General features: G+C 42.7%; 1 protein-coding gene across 11 annotated transcripts in view; it reads left to right on the top strand.

Annotated features, from left to right (window-relative positions):
* The window catches only part of LMNTD1 (lamin tail domain containing 1), a 237,975-nt gene that overhangs the window by 176,193 nt on the left and 39,388 nt on the right, over positions 1 to 22,394 (top strand). For 2 of the 11 annotated variants that reach the window (XM_079993311.1, XM_079993310.1), the window contains exon 11: positions 21,446 to 21,658. The exons of 8 other annotated variants lie outside the window; for them this stretch is intronic. In XM_079993311.1, coding sequence (XP_079849437.1) covers positions 21,446 to 21,619 — 174 coding nt within the window. In that variant the 3' untranslated portion in view covers positions 21,620 to 21,658. Of the gene's footprint in view, positions 1 to 235; positions 412 to 21,445; positions 21,659 to 22,394 lie in introns of all 11 variants that reach the window. One more of the 11 variants, XR_013843023.1, reaches the window with a different exon arrangement.

The raw sequence follows: 22,394 nt of genomic DNA, 5'->3' as shown, positions 1-22,394 counted from the left end.
TGAAAGCAACTATGGGATGGCAATGCTCATACTACTCTAGATAGGACATAAACAGGTCCTGATACATGTAACTAAAGTGTCATGCTCTGCCATTGCTTTTCAGTAGCAATGGGTTCATTTCTCCAGTTAAAACAGCAGCAACAAAATCCAGAATCCTTAGCCCAGTCTGCCTCTCTCCTTCAGCCACTTCCCAATGAGCTACTCACAATTGTATTGCAATTTTATGTTTCTTTAGGCGGAGAAAAGAGTACTTTAATCTTATGAACAATGGGAGGCCCCAGGTTGAGACATCCAGTCATGTATTCTTAGAACATGCAAAGAAAGAGAGCCAACTTTGTAAGGCAACTTGGTGATGTAAAAACATTTTTAAAGGAGAATTGTCATCATTAATCTCCAAAGTCAGCAAAAAAGGTACCATTCAGTACTGGTTCAGATGTTAGTAGTTTAAAAAGTAGGGTCAGTAATCCACACAAAACCAAAATGTGTGTTACTTCTTTAGTTGAAGTGAAAAACCAAAAATATAGTTTGGGCTTTTTAACCCTGCTTGAAAATGGTATTTCATCTACTTAGCTGTTCATAGGATTAATATGCTACCATAAGAAATTCAAGATACCTTTTCCTGTTAGAGAAAAAAATATTCTTCAGAATAGGTTTAGTTACCTACAAACAATGCCAACTAAAATATGGGAAAGTGCTACTTTTTCATCATGCAAAAAATCCTGTTGCCTTCATTACAAATAATGGATTGGGATCTGTGTTAGCCAATATGCCATCTGTCATTCTGATTGATGTACTTTATGCAACTTATTGACAAACCCAAAAGAGAGAGAGAACTTTTCTTTATGTAAATAAGTCTAAGGTTGTATAATACCATGGGTGGAAATACATTTCAATCTTGTACTCAGAAATAAATTCCATTATTTTCAGAGGGGCTTATTCTCAAGACCAGGCTTCCTCAAACTCGGCCCTCCAGATGTTTTTTGGCCTACAACTCCCATGATCCCTAGCTAGCAGGACCAGCGGTCAGGGATGATGGGAATTGTAGTCTCAAAACATCTGGAGGGTTGAGGTTGAGGAAGCCTGCTCAAGACATTGAAGTCTTAAGTGGACACTAAGCTATCTAAATAATGAGAGACTTCAAAAACGGTTTTTTTAAAAAAATCATTTGCTGTTTACTATACATTGATGATTTGCAATGAATTGTAATATATTTACATTAAATTCTAATATTGATGATTGGATAACTGAATTATCCAGCTAGGTCCCTCAAGATCAGATCAAGAAAATAAAGATCAATAACAATTTGTCCTGTTCCAGTGAATGTATTTTTTTTTAAAAAAAGGTCAGGATCAAATTAAACAAAACAGTAATTTATTAAATACAGGCATCCCCCCATTTATGTACATTCAATTCACGCATGACTGAGCATATAGGGCTCCAGGGAGGGTCTCCTCACAAGCCAGAGGGACAGTGGGGGTGCTCCCCATTTACATAAAAGGTAAAGGGACCCCTGACCATTACGTCCCTCCCCATTTACATACATTTCCCTAAATGTGCAGGAGGCTAGAAGGTAATCCCTGCATAAATAGGGAGTTGCCTGTATAGACACACGTTGGTTACCATTTGGGCCATTTTGCACATCCAAGCGCATCACTAGATTTGCTTCATTAAGTCACTAGGTGAATAGGTCCTGTTTACACTAAATGAAAAAGGGGTGGGCATATTGGGGTAGGCTGTTATATTTCCAGTTCATGGCTTTTCTTAAGTATTAAATTTATCATGTGTGAGTCCAAAACTGGCTGAAGCCTGGAACACTATTGGAGAGAGCAAGAACTGGCCCCAGCCCCTGAGAGACAGTTTAGCCACACTTTAAAAGGTGCCCTGGAAATGTATACTTCTTTATTTTCTCATGGGTGGTGAATGGCTGCACATACTTGTGACAAGCTGCCTGGAAGGGATGCTGCAGGGAAGAACTGTGTAACTTCCAAGGAGATTCTGTAATGTATGGACACACCCTCAACTCGCTGCCCCATTCCAAGTCGGGCCATGTTGGTAGAGTTCAATATTATTCAGGAAGAGAGGCCTGACAAAGTGGTTGGGACATTTGGCTACATTCATGAAAGACAGAAATGGGGGGGGGCAGGTGCTGTAAGGGGTGGTAACAGGAAGTTTGTTATTCCTTTGAAGAACTTTATTCAACCTACTCAAGTTCACATGGGAAAAATTAGTGCATGAGGTTGTTAGCTGTGCTGCCCATAGCAGCCTCTGTACAACCTGCAGCTCCTAGTGAGCCACAGTGTCTAAGGTGAAGCATAGTGTTATGTACTGAAGTTCTCACCCTGGGCCAGCAGGGGGATACTGTAGATAGCTTTCCCTCAGGTCCACATATGCAAATAAGGAATTGAAAGTGACATTCAGTGATTGGATAGTTACAGAAAGTTGTTACTGTTGCGTTGTAGTTGAGCTCTATATAAGCTGGTTGGCTGAACCCTTCAGCTCAGTTCTTTTTTCTTTTTTCTTTCTGAATTTTTTTATTGATTTTCACAAAATTTTAAACACACAAACAAAAAACAAACAAGCATAATCATAACCTTATTAAAACTAATCTAATTAACATTGTTAAGTGACTTCCCCGTATCCCCCTGGTTGAATTTCAGTGCATTTCATTTTAACGGTTTTCATAGAATCATAGAATCATAGAGTTGGAAGAGACCACAAGGGCCATCGAGTCCAACCCCCTGCCAAGCAGGAAACACCATCAGAGCACTCCTGACATATGGTTGTCAAGCCTCTGCTTAAAGACCTCCAAGGAAGGAGACTCCACCACACACCTTGGCAGCAAATTCCACTGTCAAACAACTCTTACTGTCAGGAAGTTCTTCCTAATGTTTAGGTGGAATCTTCTTTCTTGTAGTTTGGAACCATTGCTCCGTGTCCGCTTCTCTGGAGCAGCAGAAAACAACTTTTCTCCCTCCTCTATGTGGCATCCTTTTATATATTTGAACATGGCTATCATATCACCCCTTAACCTCCTCTTCTCCAGGCTAAACATGCCCAGCTCCCTTAGCCGTTCTTCATAAGGCATCGTTTCCAGGCCTTTGACCATTTTGGTTGCCCTCCTCTGGACACGTTCTAGTTTGTCAGTGTCCTTCTTGAACTGTGGTGCCCAGAACTGGACACAGTACTCCAGGTGAGGTCTGACCAGAGCAGAATACAGTGGCACTATTACTTCCCTTGATCTAGATGCTATACTCCTATTGATGCAGCCCAGAATTGCATTGGCTTTTTTAGCTGCCGCGTCACACTGTTGGCTCATGTCAAGTTTGTGGTCAACCAAGACTCCTAGATCCTTTTCACATGTACTGCTCTCAAGCCAGGTGTCACCCATCTTGTATTTGTGCCTCTCATTTTTTTTGCCCAAGTGCAATACTTTACATTTCTCCCTGTTAAAATTCATCTTGTTTGTTTGGGCCCAGTTCTCTAATCTGTCAAGGTCGTTTTGAAGTGTGATCCTGTCCTCTGGGGTGTTAGCCACCCCTCCCAGTTTGGTGTCATCTGCAAATTTGATCAGGATGCCCTTGAGTCCATCATCCAAGTCGTTGATAAAGATGTTGAATAAGACCGGGCCCAAGACAGAACCCTGTGGCACCCCACTAGTCACTCTTCTCCAGGATGAAGAGGAACCATTGATGAGCACCCTTTGGGTTCGGTCAGTCAGCCAGTTACAAATCCACTGAGTGGTAGCATAGTCAAGACCGCATTTTACCAGCTTCTTTACAAGAATATCATGGGGCACCTTGTCAAATGCCTTGCTGAAATCAAGGTAGGCTACATCCACTGCATTCCCTTCATCTACCAGGCTTGTAATTCTGTCAAAAATTGAGATCAGGTTAGTCTGACACGACTTATTTTTCAGAAATCCATGCTGACTATTGGTGATCACAGTATTCCTTTCTAGGTGCTCACAAACTGTTTGCTTAATGATCTGCTCCAGAATCTTCCCTGGTATTGATGTCAGACTGACTGGGCGGTAATTATTTGGGTCCTCTCTTTTCCCCTTTTTGAAAATAGGGACAACATTTGCCCTCCTCCAGTCTGCTGGGACTTCGCCTGTTCTCCAGGAATTCTCAAAGATGACTGCCAGTGGTTCTGAGATCACATCTGCCAGTTCTTTTAATACTCTTGGATGTAGTTCATCTGGCCCTGGAGACTTGAATACATCTAAACTAGCCAAGTATTCTTGTACTATCTCCTTAGTTATTCTGGGCTGTGTTTCCTCTGCTGAATCATTTGCTCCAAATTCTTCAGGTCGGGCGTTGTTTTCTTTATCGGAGAAGACTGAGGCAAAGAAGGCATTGAGGAGTTCAGCCCTTTCTGTGTCCCCTGTTTGCATTTCACCATCTTCTCCTCTGAGTGACCCCACTGTTTCTTTGGTCTTCCTTTTGCTACGAACATACCCATAAAAGCCTTTTCTGTTGCTTTTAACCTCTCTAGCAAGCCTGAGTTCATTCTGTGCTTTAGCTTTTCTGACTTTGTGTCTACACGTGCTGGCTATTTGTTTGAATTCCTCTTTGGTGGTTTCCCCCCTTTTCCATTTTTTGTACACATCCTTTTTTTTAATCTTAACTCAGTTAAAAGTTCTTTAGATAGCCACCCTGGCTTCTTTAGGCACCTTCCATGTTTCCGTCTCATTGGTATTGCCTGAAGTTGTGCTTTTACTATCTCCCTCTTAACAAACTCCCAGCCATCATGAACTCCCTTTCCTTTTAGTATTACTGTCCATGGGATCTCACCCAGCACTTCCCTAAGTTTTATGAAGTCGGCTTTCTTAAAGTCAAGAAATTGAGTCCTAGTATGCTTGGCTGCTCCTTTCCGCTGTATAGTAAACTTCAGAAGAGCATGATCACTCGCGCCTAATGATCCTTCCACTTCTACCCCACTAACCAGGTCATCAACATTGGTTAGGACCAGATCTAAAATGGCTGTTCCTCTTGTTGCTTCTCCCACTTTCTGGACAATGAAGTTGTCTGCAAGGCCAGTGAGGAATCTGTTTGACCTTATGCTCTTGGCTGAGTTTGACATTCAGCAAATATCCGGGTAATTGAAGTCCCCCATTACTACTATCTCCCTTCCTTTTGCAGGCTTGGCCATCTGTTCCAGGAAGGCATCATCTATGTCCTCCGTTTGGCTTGGGCATCTATAGTAAACTCCCACAATGGGACTTCCGGGTTAGCGTGATCGGCTAATGGCGGATTCCCTCCGAGCTCCGGAGGGAATCGGCTCGGCTGAAGACGGGTCTTACCGCGCCGGCGACGCGGGGACCCTTAGAAACCGCAGGCGCGGAAGCCTGCGGACTTGGTGACTCGGCGGGCACCTTTAAGCGACTTCCCCGACCCACGAAGAGCCTTTGTAAAGGCTACGGAGAGGGTACGGGGAGTGGCGTAGTGCTGTGAGTAGACCGCTACTTCAGTAGAGCGAAGCCGCGCAGCCATGGCCGGAGAGCGCTGACTTTTTTCCCAAAATTCGGACTGGAAAAAGAACAACCCGTGAGTAGAATGGAATCTGGACTTTAAAATTTATACCTTTGAATTCGGTATAACCGGGGGATGTGCTAAAGGGAAGTCCGCACCCCCCCTACCTACAAACGATCTAAAGCAAGGATCGGAGAACTAAGGTGGAGAGTACTGTTTTTGGTGTCAGATAAAAGATACTTCCAAGAATTTGACAGAAGAAGTCTTGTGCTGGAGAGAAAGTGAGGAATTTTGGAAGTTTTTGTGCAACCCCCCCCCCCGAACCCGGGAGCGTCCTGTGTGTGAGCCGGAGGAAAAAGAATAAGGAGTCTGACCGCTGTCAAAGGAGCTGTCAAACGGGCGGCTAAAGTTAAGAACTTTGTTATTTAATGACTCTCTGAATTAAAAGTGTTGCATTTGAATTGAGGTGGTTGGAAACAACGTAGCTATAAACAACAAGTAACGGACTGTTGGAAAAAGGACTATCAAGTAATTGGAATCCCCCTAGGGGGAACTAGAGACATTACAATGGCTGCAGAGGGAAAATTACTGGCAGAGATAGAAAAAATGTTTTTTCTCGTGGGAATCCTGCAAGAGCAGAGTACGGCTATGAATAAAGAACTTATGACCTTGAACCCTAAAACAAACAACTCTGCTGAATGCATAAAGGATTTGACTGATAAGGAATCTGCAGCTGAACCAGAGGAGGCGTTTTTGGAATTGGTGGAGAGGAAAGAAGGAGTGAAAAAATTACAGGAAAATACCAATCAGAAGCCTATATTGTCAGGAAATAAAGAAGAAGATCTTTGGACTACAAATCTGCGAAAGATGAGAAAGATGAAGGAAGAAGTCCCTGGAGTCCCTGGAATACTGGAATTTAAAAGAATAAAGAAATATGATTGGGACTTCCTCTTTGAATATGGGAGATCAGCTGACCTTTTGCAGCAACTGCTTTTAAGTATTTTGGATGGAAGAAAATTTGATGTGACTGTGACAGAACTCCTTCGAGACCTGAGGACCAACAAAAAGGGTTATCAACAAAATCGGCAGAGAGAGACTGACAGAGACTTGAAGGCCTCGGATGTGAGGAATCCGGGCTAGGAACTGTTTTTGGGGACATCTGCTAGGGAAGGGATGGAAACCGGGGTAGGGAGGGAGGGGAGAATAGAATTTCAAAATTTTATGATTTTTGTATTTGGCCATTATGACATATAACTAATTAATATATGAAGGGAGAAATTCTTGGAAGGGAAATTAGGTCGACCTTAGAAAAAGGACTTAATGTTTATAATAGAATTGGATAAGTTAAATGTGGATAAGTAAAAAGAGCTAACTTCCAAAATAACAATAATATGTTAAAGATGGGAGATAAGAACTTGCTGAATTAATTATTGGAATTGGGATGTATGAAGAGGGGGTGGGGGGAAGTCAGGGAAAGGGGGTAAAGAAAGTAAGAATATGAAATTATACATGTTTTGTTTTTGTTTTTGTTTTGTGTGTGTGTGTGTGTAAAATGTGAAAATCTAATAAAAATTTTATTAAAAAAAATAAAGTAAACTCCCACAATGAGGTCCCTGTTATTCATCTCTCCCTTAATTTTGACCCAAATGCTCTCACTTTGGCTTTGAGGTTCTAAATCTTGGATCTCTTCACAGGTATACACATCCCTGACATATAACGCCACTCCTCCTCCTTTCTTGTCTGGTCTGTTTCTCTGAAATAGATTGTAACCCTCCATTATTACATTCCAGTCGTGGGACTTATCCCACCAGGTTTCAGTGATGCCTATTATGTCATATTTAGTTTGCTGTACCAAGAGCTCAAGCTCATCTTGTTTATTACCCATGCTTTGCGCATTAGTGTACAGACATTGAAGTCCATTAATCATTCCCCCGTGTCTCTTATTTAAGGATTTTTTCCTCCCACCACTAGGTCTGCGCGCTGTTTGCTCCATTTGGTCTATGACATTTGGATGATCATGTTCATCAATTGATAGACTCCTACCTTCAGGAGCACTGTCTTCCTCCCCCACATTAGTCAGTTTAAAGCCCTCCTGATGAGGTTTCTGAGATTTTTGGCAAAAACATTCCTCCCAACTGTTGTGAGGTGCAGCCCATCGCTTGCCAGAAGTCCATCTTCACGAAACTGCAGTCCATGATCTAAGAATCCAAACCGTTCCTGTTTACACCATTTGCGAAGCCAGCTGTTCACTTCCACTATTTTTCTCTCTCTACCTGGGCCACGTCGTTCAACTGGGAGGACAGATGAGATGACAATTTGTGCATTTAATTGCTTCAATTTCCTGCCCAGAGCCTCATAGTCTCTTTTGATCTTCTGGAGGCTATTGCTTGCAGTGTCATTGGTTCCCACATGAACCAAGAGGAAGGGGTATTTGTCAGTGGGTTTTATGATTCCTTGTAATCGTTCAGTTACATCTTGGATCTTAGCCCCGGGAAAACAGCACACTTCCCGAGACATCTTGTCAGGCCCACAGATCACAGCTTCTGTTCCCCTCAGTAGGGAATCCCCTATCACCACTACACGCCTCCTCTTAGGTTTGGTCGGGGTTCTTCCGCGAGCTGTCCGTTCCAAGGTCGCCTGCACATTCCCTGAGGACTGACTTTGCTGCTCGTCTTCATATACCTGTTCGACTGTAACGAGGGAGAGATCCTCAAATGGAGTCTGCTCTTCGTCTTCCATTCTAGGGGAGAGGACCTCAAAGCGATTGTGTATTTCTAAACAATCAGAGTGAACCCTGGGCCTCCTACTTCTTTGAGTCATGTTTCTCCATATATCTGGCTCCTGTGTTGGTGAACTAGCCTCCTTCTCAGGGGAGTCCCCTGTCTTCTCCTTGGTGGAGACGGTGTGCTCTGTTGCTTCCAAGAAGAGCTCCAGCTCTCTAATTCTTTGGAGCGTAGCCACACGTTCCTCCAGTTGCTGGACTTTGTCTTCTAAGAGGGCAATCAACATGCAATTGCTGCAGGTAAAGCTGCCTGCAACCTTTGGCAAGATGGCATTTTAACGGTTTTCCAAATCAGTATTCTTATAAAATTAACTTAATCTGAATTTTTATACGTTTTCAAACTTTCTTTGGGATTTTAGACACTGTGGAAGAGGCATCACATGCCTTGCTCTTGAGACGCAAGGCTGCTCGGAATACCGCAGGAGTAAGGCAGGTCCCATAGTCCCAAACAGGTCTTCTGAGATCCTGAATGAACAGGCTGATCCATTTTGGCCTTGACATTTGGGGGTCTTATCTCATCATTTTAAAAAATAGGAAGAGCCCTGTTGGATCAAGACAAAGGCTCATTTAGTCCAGCATTCTGTTCCCATAGTTCCCAACCAGATGCCCATGAGAAGCCCAAAAAACAAAATTCAAGAGAGGTTTATTTGATAACATATGCACAAATTTGCATATGAATAAGACAATAGCTTGGAAAAGAGGTGTGTTCTTTTTCTCTAGCTGATGCAGATGTCACAACAGGTGAGAGAAGAAGAGGTGAGAGAAAAGGAGGAGTGCCTCTTCTCCTCTAGTGTTTGTAGGAACTTTCATTTAAAACAAAAACACTAACACGGATTAACCAGCAGCACTTATACAGCTGATCAAAAGATAATAAATGGGTAACAGCTATGACAAACTTCCCCGACCTGGTGCCCCCCAAATATTTTAGACTACAGCTCTATCACCACCAGCCATCACAGTCAATGGTGAGGGATGATTGGGGCTGTATTCCAACAACGGGGGCTTACACGGTTGGCAAAGGCTGAGCTATAATATTAGAGGGGTTACAGCCATGTGATGTGGAGTGAATACTGGTTTTTTGCCATTGACACCATTGTGGGATATTTTGACAGGGGTTTAATGATTTTTTCCCTAGAGCTGCGCCAAACATTTCAGTGTTTTAAATCTAGGACTCAGCTAGATTGGTATGCATTATATATGCAATATAACAATGTGAAACCAGATGGCGCTGTGGAGTTCCATCTTTCCCTACCGGGTTTCCTTCTGTGAGTTTACAATGCATTTAACTGAATTGCTTCTTTGATCCAGCCCTATTCTTCATCAATTGATGAGAAAAGAGATTGCCTCTGAAAATTATCAAAGCAGGAGAGGGGGAATTATATGAAATTCTCATGAGAAGGATGTGTGGTTTTTACTGCACTTACTTTTGAAGAGGACAAGAGGTGTGTGAGTGTCCTTTATTTCATTCTACAAAGCATCTCTCTTCCAATCCTTCAGCCTTCCTGGGTGCCTTCAAAAGAGATGATTATATGATGGAAGCAGACATTTAGGGCTCATCCCCAATGCGCTTGTCCCATGCCGAGAAGGCATGGGCTGAAAGGTTTTCTGTTTGCCCTGCCACTTTTCCCAGGGAAAAAAACACTCTTTACTGCTGAATCAGAGCAAATGTCAATATGTGGAAAACCTGACTGACATTTGCTCCAATTCAGCAGAAAGGAGCGGGTTTTCATGTGGAAAAGGGAAAGTGTAAGCATGGAAGAGCCCTCGCTTGTCCATATCCTTTGGCCACCTTATGTAAGTACAGTAAGTGCAAATCCTGATAAAGAAATCTAAAATAATTTTCAAGCCTCTTTCATGTATAGAAAACATTATCTAGAAATTTGAGGGAAAGATTCAAAGAAAACTCTTTTTCGTATTCACAAGGGAAAGCTGTACTTACGGCCTTTCATAGTTTTTATTTCTTTGCCAGAGTAGATATAATCTGCAGTTTGTGGTGATACTTTGACTGGGTCTTGCCATCCAGCCATCTCTGAACTGTGCAGCTGAGGATTGGAGTTGAACTATATGTAGCTGCAACTCAAATAGCTTTACTTTCATCTCATGGCAACTTTTCATCACACGTCAACCCACAAAGCAGCTGTGCTGCGCACACTTTATTCTAATAAGAGATAAATGTTATTTGATGAAATTCACTTGAAGGGTGACCTGTTGTAATTTTCTCCCAATACAGCTGTCACAACATATGTCAGAATTTATATATATATATGTTGTTAGTAGAAGTTGAATGGCTAGAGATATTTAGACAAACTGCTAACAGTTGGTTTCCTCTGTATTACCATATTTTTCGCCCTATACGACGCACTTTTTCCCCTCCAAAAATGAAGGGGAAATCTGTGTGCATCCTATGGGACGAATGCAGGCTTTCACTGAAGCTTGGAGAACGAGAGGGGTCGGTGCGCACCGACCCCTCTCGCTCTCCAGGCTTCAGGAAGCTATCAGCAAGCCTTGCAAGCCCGGCGGGAGTTCCTGCCGGGCTCCCTAGGCTGCGGATAGCAGCCTGCTGCACGGAGCACAGGGCGTGCTGAAGCAGAGCGCCCCGCACTTTGGGCAGACATCCGCGGCTGGGGGGGGGGGGAATAAATCCCCCCCCTTTATTTCCCCCCCAAAAAACTAGGTGCGTCCTATGGGCCGGTGCGTCCTATAGGGCGAAAAATACGGTATTATTATTATTATTATTATTAGTGCTTCATCATATAACTTCATCATAGAAGGTGCCCTGGTGATCATCTAGTCCAACCACCTGCAATGCAGGAATCTGTAGCTATCCCATGCAGGGATCAAACCTGCAATCTTGGCATTATCAGCACCATGCGATCAGCACCAAATCCAGGCTGAAGGTAAAAAGGTAAAGGGACCCTTTGCCAGTCGCAGATGACTCTGGGGTTGCAGCGCTCATCTCGCTTTACTGGCTAAAGGAGCTGACGTTTGTCTGCAGACAGCTTCCGGGTCATGTGGGCAGCATGACTAAGCCACTTCTGGCGAACCAGAGCAGCGCACGGAAACGCCGTTTACCTTCCCGCCGGAACGGTACCTATTTATCTACTTGCACTTTGACATGCTTTCGAACTGCTAGGTTGGCAGGAGCAGGGACCGAGCAACGGGAGCTCACCCTGTCGCGGGGATTTGAACCGCCAGCCTTCTGATCGGCAAGTCTTGGCTCTGTGGTTTAACCCACAGCGCCACCCACGTAGTAGTAGTAAATAATATTATTAACAACTACATGAGATGGTTGTGATTGCCGTGTGATTCTGAATGCTCTGTGCATATTGCAGGGTTGTCTTTTCTCTCATTGGGATGTTGTCTTCAACTATAGCACTTCTGTTTCCCCATAAGAATTATGGAAAACCACTTACTTATAGAAAGTACATTCATTGAAACATAGGAAGCTACCATATACAAGGTCCGACTTTTGTCTCTTCTGGCTGACACCTGGGTCTTTCTCACCACTTGCTACCTTATTGTTTTTACTGGAGAAGTCAGGGGTTCAATCAAAGGCTTTCTGCACGCAAAGCATGTTGGTTTTTGTATTTTGGTTAAAAGGGAAAATGCTAGATATGGTAAGATAAAAGGAGAATTCCCTAGATGCCTAGGTCCTGGTTTGGGGCAAGTATTCACTGATGAGAGACCCCAGCAGAGATAGAAAATCACAAAACATGTGGCAGAGTAAAACATGGAAATATAGGCTGTCAGACCCTTAAAGCCCTTCCAAGTTCCTTCCAAAGTTTCCCACCTCCCTTAGCATACAAAAATATCATGTTTGGTAAGTTAAAATGGTTTCCTTACAAACTCTCCAAAGGTCCATTTCAGGTGCTTTTCCATACAGCAGCAAGAAAAGACAGGTTTCTAAATTATTTGTATAGAAACACAAACATAGATTGTTTAAGACGTGTCGTCTAAGCTTGGAGCATCCAGCTTAGACTTCCCTACTGGTAGGGTTCACATGGTAGAAGTGAAAGAAGAAAGACTTTGGTAACCCCTCCTCCCAAGGTGAGGGCGTGTGACCTAACTAAGCCTGGCAGGACAGCTTACTCTATGGTCTTAACCCCTTTATGCATTGATTAGAGTTAAGCGTGTTGGCTATATGAAGCTGATTTATCCCACAAAGGATGGGCTCTGCCATTCAGTTAGTCCCACTGGATGTAGGGGGGGACCTGTTTCCTGCTTCTAGCCTTTGAATATTAGGCCTGCTCCAAACTGCCCAGCCCCATCTCTCCATCTGCTAAGGCCTATCCTGGATTCTGCCTCATCCACATCATACATCAAAAGCACATAACTTCCCCCAAAGAATCCTGAGAAATGCAGTTTGTTAAGGAGGTGTGGGAATTGTCGTTCTCTGATGGGTAAAAAACAGTTCCCAAGGAAACAATGTGCTTTAAATGGTATGCTGTAGATGTGGCCCAGTGTTGGAAATTTACTTTACTGAAATTTGGAAACTGAAATTTACTAACTGAAAACTATCCTGAATCCTATTATCATTATTATTATTATTATTATTATTAACAGCAGCAGCAGCAAACAGAGAGAGTATTGTTTTTGTAGCACCCTGCTTGTGGTTAACGCTTAGCTGGAATGAAATATTCAACGCAGCAATAGAGAAATTAAAATAATAATTTATTTGTCAGACAAATAAATATGAGGCACAGTGGTATATGGTTACCAAGCTCTGGCCTGCCCTCCTGCCATTCTGGCCAGCACTTATATTTCCTTAATCCAGCCCCCTTGCTCCTCCTGTGGCTGCCTCTGTCCAATCAGCCTGGTTGAAATTCCTATTGGCTGTTTGCTAGAACCAATCACAAAAGATACACCCATTTCCTTTTGCCCTTTTATGGGACACAAAGAGCTATCTATAAATGACAAATAAGTAGTAATATATCTTACATGTCTCTCAACAAGGAATCTTAATTACCAGCTCACCTCTTGCCCTCCTTGCCCCATTGCCTTCCAAAACAGATGGTTAATCTTGAATTTTTATCTTAAACATATGTCAAGGATTTTGAGTTCACATCAACATTGAGAGATCTCCTTCATTTGAAGGTTTCTAAACAAAAGGCCTGACAACCATATATCAGGAGTGCTCGATGGCGTCTCCTGTCTGGCAGGAGGCTGGGCTGGTGGCTGACTTAATTTCAGGATAGTTACAACTCTTACAACTATATGAAATAAGAATCTAGCATTTCTTAAATCCTTTGCATAATTATATTTAAACTAATATATTTAATACATAAATAACCTTTTAAAAGGAAAAGAAATCTTAAAAGGATCTTAGTTTAAGAAAGAAACAGCTTTAGAAAAGACTTCCCAAAAATGCTCTTTCTGCCAGCCAGACCAGTTGCTTTTCACTGCTCTTGACCGTTCAACCTTAGGAAAATATATGGCTCATTTTACTATTTATCCACCCTTAATTTGTAGGGTCAGTGTAACCTTGAGAGCCAGTGTGGTGTAGTGGTTAAGAGCGGTAGTCTGCTAATCTGGGGAACCGGGTTCGCGTCTCCGCTCCTCCACATGCAGCTGCTGGGTGACCTTGGGCCAGTCACACTTCTTTGAAGTCTCTCAGCCCCACTCACCTCACAGAGTGTTTGTTGTGGGGGAGGAAGGGAAAGGAGAATGTTAGCCGCTTTGAGACTCCTTAAAGGGAGTGAAAGGCGGGATATCAAATCCAAACTCTTCTTCTTCTTCTTCTTCTTCTTGGCTCTCAGCCTGTAATTCCCTTTTTACGACTTTGAGAATTATTTTCTGATATAAATCAGGGGGCCCCCTTGTCTAGGAGTAAAAACATTTTGCCAAGGTTCTTAGGCAGCTGCTCTTCTGCCTGGCATGAACATTTGAAAATCTTTAAGCTCATTTTAAAATACAGGCCCTGATCAAAAAATATAAGCTTTGATAAAAATGCAGGCTTATGATTAGATGCCTCATTTTGATCCTGCAAATTGCTGTGGGATCAGGATAAGCACATAAAAATACTCTTCTCCACGCTTTACAAAATACCAAGAGGGTACATTCTACTTTGATGTGTGCATTTGGACTGTGTGAACATGTTGGAAATTACATGGCCTATGATCCAGCCAAGATTATGTGTTTAGCTTCCTCACTGAAATCAATGGGATTTAAAAGTGTTTACATTTTTGGCCGAATCATGCACATGCTTTCCAAGTGTGAGACATGATATTTATTGTTCTCTTTACTGGCCATTACATGTTTTGCAAAAAAAAATTAGTGTCAACAGGACACAAAGCTTCTAAGAACATTGGAATTTAACCAGCATATTCAAAGGCAACATTTGTCAGGATCCATGCCCCCAAGTTCTGGGACACCTCCAACTGTTGATTGAATAAGAATAATTAGTATTATTATTTTATTTATACCCCGCCCATCTGGCTGGGTTTCCTAAGCTACTCTGGGCAGCTTACAGAATATATCAAACATAATAAAGCATCAAACATTAGAAACTTCTCGATACAGAGCTGCCTTCAGATGTTTTCTAAAAGTTGTCTACTTTTTTAGTTCATGAACAGCAGAGAAGCGGACTTTGGCGGTTGCATGCATTCCAAAAAGACACCGGACACAGAAAAATCATTAGCAGAGGTTTACTAAGGCATAAATCTTACAGTTTGTTGCCAGATTCCTGGCAAGACACAACTTGGCTCCTTTTAGAGCAAAAATCTAGTTTCAGCATAAAAATTACACCACACATTTATAAAATGAAAACAAGAGATAGTCAGTGAAAGAATGAGAATGAGAAACTGTTCACTGGGCAGCAGATATACACTTCCCAGTGACCTTGGCACTTAGATAAGGCACCCAGTAGAAAACAACAGCTGCTTGGGTTGAGCACAACGGAAAGTTACAGACTCACTAGAATGCTCTAGCATGTTCTAGCTTTTTACTGTCAGCTTCTGCACATACACAAAACTTCATTCCATGACAACATTATCATACTTTCGGATCTGGCCTTGTATGCCCATGTTTTCATATTACTATATTAATGTAAATAATGTAACAAAACCAGTAGGCTCATTTACAAGAAAGAATATCCACAGGGAGCATTCGCATTTATTTATTTATTTGTTTGTTTGTTTGTTTATTTATTTATTTGGAATGTGATAAAACAGGACTAAGACTCGGCACAAATCTCAGTTTGCTACCTACTTCCCCAGATTTGCACATAATCAGGCTAATGAGATATTTTTATATATGAAAAACAGCTTGGCTGTCACAGTGACCAAATAGAAATGGTTATGCATTCTAATGCTGATTAAATAAATTGCAAGCAGCTGTTTCTTTGGCCTGTGGAATCACAAAAGCAGGAGTTTGCAACAAACATAGCCAATTGTAAAATAAAATGCTCACATCATAAGATAGAAGGTGGCAAGGCACTTTGTAGGTTCTCCAAATAATTATAAATTAATTTATTTTATCTCTTTAAAAAGAAACCTTCCATACAAAAATGTCTCTGAGCTCAGGTGCATAAACTGAGTATGAGCACAGCTGTTTGTAGATAATAGGCATTTCTTCTGAGGCTGCTTGATATTTGTGTTCTTTAATTTGGGCCGCTACTTGCCTTCAATTTGGGGTTTTATTTTTGGCATGGTTAACATTGTGCATGCAGTACGGACAATTTCATTGCAGCAAAACTGTTGCAGGGTTGCTTTTGTCTAACCTGCAGCAGGCCTGGCCATTTTGGCTTGGTAGGACCTTGAGTAAAGACCCTGAGAGTGCTCTGAAAAGACCTCATCAGTATAATTTTCTCAGTACAACCGCACACAACCGACTGACAAATTATATCACAAAAATTACAACAAAAGGATTGCTTCAAAATACATGGAATTCATCCACAAAAGCTCACATCACCTTGAGAATTTATGGGTGCATAATAAATAACAGTATCACAAGATCAATTCTAGTGAATTGGGCTTTTCAAAAAGGAACATCATGAGGGTTAATAGCGCTCCCCCGTTTACACTTTCAAGCCCCTTCAAGTTCATTCTATTTTAGGGATTACCAAAATAGCTGGTGAAAATGGGCTTCCCATTTTTGGTCAGCTCTAATATCATCTGGCAATTCAGAAGATTTTTCTTTCACTCATTTAATTCCCCCCCCCCACACACACACACACTCATTTAAATAAAAGTATCATTTACAAACATCCTACTTCTACATGGGAGCTTGTGTGAATTCTAGTTTTCAAGTGCTGAATATCTCACAATAGACTATGTATTTTGGTGTGCAACAGTCTTGCACCCTATGCAAATATATACCAGCAAAGGCTTCTCTGAGACTATCCAGATGTTAGTTAGGTCAGCCTGATCTACTTGCTGGGTGATCTTGCGTTGCCAGGGAACGTTGAGGATGCAAAGGGTAAACAGCAGACTTGAAAGCTGTTGAATTGCTTCCCTTGGAAACTTCAAGTGGTGTGTGCTTTGCTGCCATATAGCAGAACACTCAAAATAAGGTGACATTACAACTCTCTTAATTCATTTCACAAGGGTAAACAAGAGAATTGAAATTGCAGTTTACAAATTCGAATCCTTAGAATCAAAACTTTAGGGTGAATATTTGTTTCCTGAAGTAAAGGTTTCTTGGGCAACCCTTTAGGTACACCTGTTGTGTATTTGGCTGGCAGGAAAACCTGTAAGTATAGAGACAATCTAGTTTCTCTAAATGCTTAAAGCTTTTTCTGTTGGGTTGCTTATTTTCTGTAGCAACAGACATCTACCTTGTCCCACAGTTCTGCCTCAGCTGAAGAAATTATATGTGAAGTATAGGTGGGTTACCATGAGGCAAGACACAGTGACAACAGCAAGAACCTTGATTGAACTACAGAACTGGACAACAGGGGCAAAGCAACTGCTTATATACATTTCTGAAGGCCTGGGCCACTCCCACTCCCAACGTGATTGGCTGTCTAAATGTCCAAGCTGCAAACCATGACTCAGAGTTTAAGGGCCAATGGCAGAGGCCCAAAGCCTGAAAGGATATCATGTATCAAATCAGAACACAGGAGCTCAGAATCCTTAGTCCAGACCAGACATCTCCAAACTCGGCCCTCCAGATGTTTTGGGACTACAACTGCCATCATCCCTAGCTAACAGGACCAGTGGTCAGGGATGATGGGAATTGTAGTCCCAAAACACCTGGAGTTTGGGGGTGCCTGGTCCAGACTAAGGCAAACACAGACCACTGAATACAAAACAATGTGGTTTCTGGCATATGCCCAAGATATTCTGCTGTTTGAGGCAAAGGACAAGATGCAGCCCTCTCCCCGTTTCATACAGAAGCCAATCAGACTGATAGCTGACTTGTATTTCAGTGCTGCAACATTACAACATCCTCCTGAAGGCAGCCCACCAGCTTAGGTGGTGCAGGGCAGGCCACATGACCAGAGGCCAGTGGGGCCGTGGCCCTGGGCATGGATTTTTGAGGGGGCGCAAAGCAGGTGCCCCTGGCAGGCCTGGCACTCCTCTGCCAACATCTGAGGAACCAACACTTGCAGAGACGAGCACCGGGCCGGGCTGCGCTGGGGGCCAGGTGCCTCTGCTAATAAGATAATATCATAGATTGGGTTTTCTGTGGTTTGCAACTTGCATTGCCTGTTGCCTTCTTGTAGAGCCATGAAGTAGAAAACTAGATTTGTCCTGTTCTGTTTGTTCAACTACTGTATTGTATAATAATTTCCAAAGGGCAAAAAGTTGGACCAAGTAGGGAAACTAAAAATGTGCTGTCTGCTAGGCCACATTAATGTCTTCTCCTCTTTGATTAGCATTTGGGTCAGACATCTATCTCCCATGCATAAATCAATATAGCACTAAGTCCATTGGTGTAACATAGATAGTTCTACATATATCACCTGCCAAACTGGCAAGAAACAAAGCCTATGAATATTCAAAACCAGATGGAGTAGGGCTGCATTGGAACTTGAGGCCAGAATAATAACATAAAATGGAACTGGCCTAAAACACTAACAGTGGTCTGAGTAGTTGATTTGATGCAGCAATAAACAGGGTATGTTTTTCACTGTGATCAAGCCCCAGCAACACAAAGGGAAAGCAGTCAGGCTCTGCTAGGAATTATTTGTGCCTGAGGAAGTTTCTGTTGCTTTGGTATGGCATTTCAAAGCACAACTGCAGGAAGCATGCGTAAGACAGGTGAGGGAGAAGGCAGCGGGAGGGTAATGGTAATTTTCTGAACTAGTGGTTAGGCCATTAAGTGCAGGCATAATCAAAAGCTTGAACAGAATCATAGAATCATAGAATCATAGAGCTGGAAGAGACCACAAGGGCCATCGAGTCCAACCCCCTGCCAAGCAGGAAAAATGTTGTGAGGAAAAATATAGGAAAATATAGGTCAGCCTGGCCTTCCTCAGTTCATAGCGCTCCTAAAATGTGGCAGAGGGGCCAAAATCAGAGCAAAGAAAAACAGCTTGTTGCTACTTTTCTTCTTGAGCTCATAGGGTTCAAACCAGATCAAGTGATACAGTGGTACCTCAGGTTAAGAACTTAATTCATTCTGGAGGTCTGTTCTTAACCTGAAACTGTTCTTAACCTAAACCACCACTTTAGCTAATGGGGCCTCCCACTGCTGCCGTTGCACGATTTCTATTCTCATCCTGAAGCAAAGTTCTTAACTTAAGGTACTATTTCTGGGTTAGCGGAGACTGTAACCTGAAGCATCTGTAACCCGAGGTACCACTGTAGTCACTGAAGACTCGTAGAAACCAGGAGGACTTAGGGGCGCCCAGGAATTTTGTTCAGCTCACATTTTTATGTGAACTGAGCTGATTTGCACTTCCAAAACTAAAACCCAGATCAGAACAGTTACCCTTCCCCAAATTTTGAAGTACAGTTCTCTGCTCAGAAATGTACTGAAATACATGTAAATACATATTTTAGTCAAAATGTGCACAAAAGTGCATGTGTTAAGATAAAAGGTGTACAAAAATATGACTACATTTGGATGCAGCCCATGACCTGTCCTTTAATGAACCTGTGGGTTTACAAGTGAAAGAAGTAGGACTACAGTTCTAAAAGTTGGAGGGCTTCCAGACTGGAGCTTAATTTGCAAATGAATTACTCAGCTATCACAAACAAGTTCTTGGCAACAGTTTGTTGTTGTTAACTTACTGGAATTTGCATGTAAAGGGTAAATCTGGACTAAGTGGTAGGGGGATTACAGGTTGGCATTCTAATGATATTGTGTCAACACTGCAGAAAACTTGCATGGGCAGGGAGCACCCACCCCACAATAAATACCTTTCTGGAAGCACCCCAACTCCAGAAAAGCTTTCCACTTTGTAAACAGCTCAAATGGTGTTGAAAAGGCCAGAGCTATGGGTGCCTTATCTGTAGAGGGAGCCCCAAGCCCTCAACAACATAACTGACAATGTAACATGTGATCCGTGGATACAAACCCACAAAAGTACACACTCAGTGAGATCACAACTTCATTTATGCTTTGCATCTGCTTGCTTCTCAGAATCTGAGTATGCCTTTTAGTTAGGACACATCCACTTTAAATCTCTCCTCTACACCCCCTTTAGATATCTTTAGAACAGCTGCTGCAATCCATGACGTATGTTTGGTGGAGTCAGCACTTAGTGCTCCATTTTGAGGTTTTATTGCTGGGAGGTTAATGACTCAGCTTCTCTCAAAACTTTCCTAGTAATATATGAATAGTTGTGTCCCTCCCTCATGCAAACCTGCTGTTTAAAATAGCCACTTAAGCTATCAGTTAAAATGGAAGCTAAAAGGGATTTAAATTATTATAAACATGAACAACAGTGAATACAAAGAAAACATATTGTTATAAATTGAGGGCAAGGCTCCCCTAAAATCTCTGGATTCATTAACGTGGTTAGAAGTTAAGCAAACTTCATAATTCCTGGCTTTAGTAAATGTTGGTGTTTAATCAATGGATTTAGCAATGTAAAAAAATAGGCTAGGCTTGTTTTCCTGACCAGGGAATTGGCTGGGGATGGGCCATTATGAAACACAGGCAGAGTCAGTAAGCCATCAAGAAAGCCATCACGGAGGAAGACTCTCTGCTGGACAGAGAGGGGGGAGACCCTGCCCTGAGCACTGGGTAAAGAGCAAAAGACCATTCTAGAGTTGGGAGGGGGAAGCTTCCAGAATTGCAGTGGGCAAGGAGGTAAGCGAACAGGAAAAAGTGTTCCCTTTTGTAAGCTGGGAGGGGGGACTGAACACAAGGCGGGCAGTCTGTTTTATGCGGCAGAGAAGTTCAGACATGATGTTTGAGGTTTCTTGGAATCTGAGGCTACAGCAATGGGAGGAACAGGACCCTCTTGGGCTGTGAATGCTATGAACTCTCTCCACCTAGACACAGGTTGTATATATGTGTAACTATATCATAAAGACACCGCAGTCTCTGTTGTGCCTCATTGTCCCCAAAAGGAATACAGACCCTGGCAAGCGCGCCTGGGACCCCTGGAATCTCACATAGCTTGGAGATTGGGTGGCAGTAATACATATTTAAAATAGACAGCCATATATACAAAATTCTCCAACTCTGTTTTTTCTTCTCCTTTAATATCTTACAAAGGGGAAAAAATCACATTTTGTTTTCAGTACAGTGTTTTCAGTACATATTAATTACTTCAATACTTCATAGCCATCTTGTACTTTGGTCATTTAGACAATGAATGTTTTGTGTGTTCCCTTCCACAGTTGACCAAGTCAGTAATGATGTCTATTTGTTTGCACTTGCGCAATGGTGCCGCCAGCCCCTCTTCTCCACCTCCAGCCCTCTGTGCACCTCCCCCAAATAGTTTGGGGGGAGGGGTTATCCTGCCGCTGTTGACTGCTCTAGTACTAAACACTTATTATAAAGTCAAGCAGTTTACTAAACTTTAAATACTGATGCCCTCTCAACCACGGTGCCTCCGTCTGGAAGGACGCTTTGCTCCCTGGGCCCTCCTTCCAAGCTGGGAGCCCTGGCCTGCTCACCCACACAAGCTGAAAGTCAATGCGTGGGGTGGCACTGGGCAGCAAGTGCGACTTTGCCTCAGGGGAGGGGACAGAATGCCTTGTGCCTCCTTGGGTCTGGTTAAAGTTGAAGAACATAAGAGCCTGCTGGATCAGGCCACCTAACCCAGCATCCTGTTCTCACCGTGTCCACCCAGATGCCTGCAGGATGCCACAAGCAGGACCTGAGCACAAGAACTTTTGGTATTCAGAAGCATTGCTGCCTCCAAGAGCATTGGCTCCACAGTTGGTGGAGGCAGAGCCTAACCACCATCATGACTAGCAGCCATGGACAGCCCAATTCTCAATGGATTTGTCTAATTCTGTTTTAAAGCTCTCCAAGTTTATGGCCATCACTGCCTCCTGTGGGGGTGAGTTCCATAGTTTAACTATCCAACTGTTTAACATGTTGGATTAACCCAGAGCTTTCCAAACGTTTAATGTTGGTGACACATTTTTTAGACATGCATCATTTCACGACACAGTAATTCAGTTTTACTAGCAAACCGGAGGTTAAACTAACCCCTTTTGAGCCCCAGGAGAAGTGTGACACCTACACACTGCAGCCGACACACTAATCTGTCACAACACACAGTTTGGAAAGCTCTGGATTAAACCCTTAATAAAGGCCCAGGGTGTCTGTTGTTCCCTGAAGTGCCACCTTCAACTAAAGACAGACTTATCATCCAACATAGCATGGAGGATACACAGTAGATTAAACAGTGGAAGGGAAAGGGCCTCTAGTGGAAACTGTTCTCCATTTGGCATTTCTTCCTTCTTTCATATGTCTAAATTAGGACCAGCTTGAGCCTCACATCTGTTCTTGAGAATGCTTTCTAAAAAGGTGGAGATGTTATTTTTCTATAGCAGATCAAAACCAGCTCTCCACACCAACAGAGGACAGATCTACCAACAATTGTTGAATAATGGTGTAGCTCTGCTGATTTTCATTAGCTAGGGTTTCTGAACCAAGTTTTTGAGGGCTGTTACAGTTGTTTGGGGGACGTGGGTGGCGCTGTGGGTTAAACCACAGAGCCTAGGACTTGCCGATCGGAAGGTTGGCGGTTCGAATCCCCACGACGGGGTGAGCTCCTGTCGCTCGGTCCC

The sequence above is a fragment of the Podarcis cretensis genome, assembly GCF_951804945.1.
Source record: "Podarcis cretensis genome assembly, chromosome: 10".
Taxonomy (NCBI): domain Eukaryota; kingdom Metazoa; phylum Chordata; class Lepidosauria; order Squamata; family Lacertidae; genus Podarcis; species Podarcis cretensis.
Note: the sequence above shows the minus strand (reverse complement) of the source record. Positions and strands in the feature narration are given on the sequence as shown.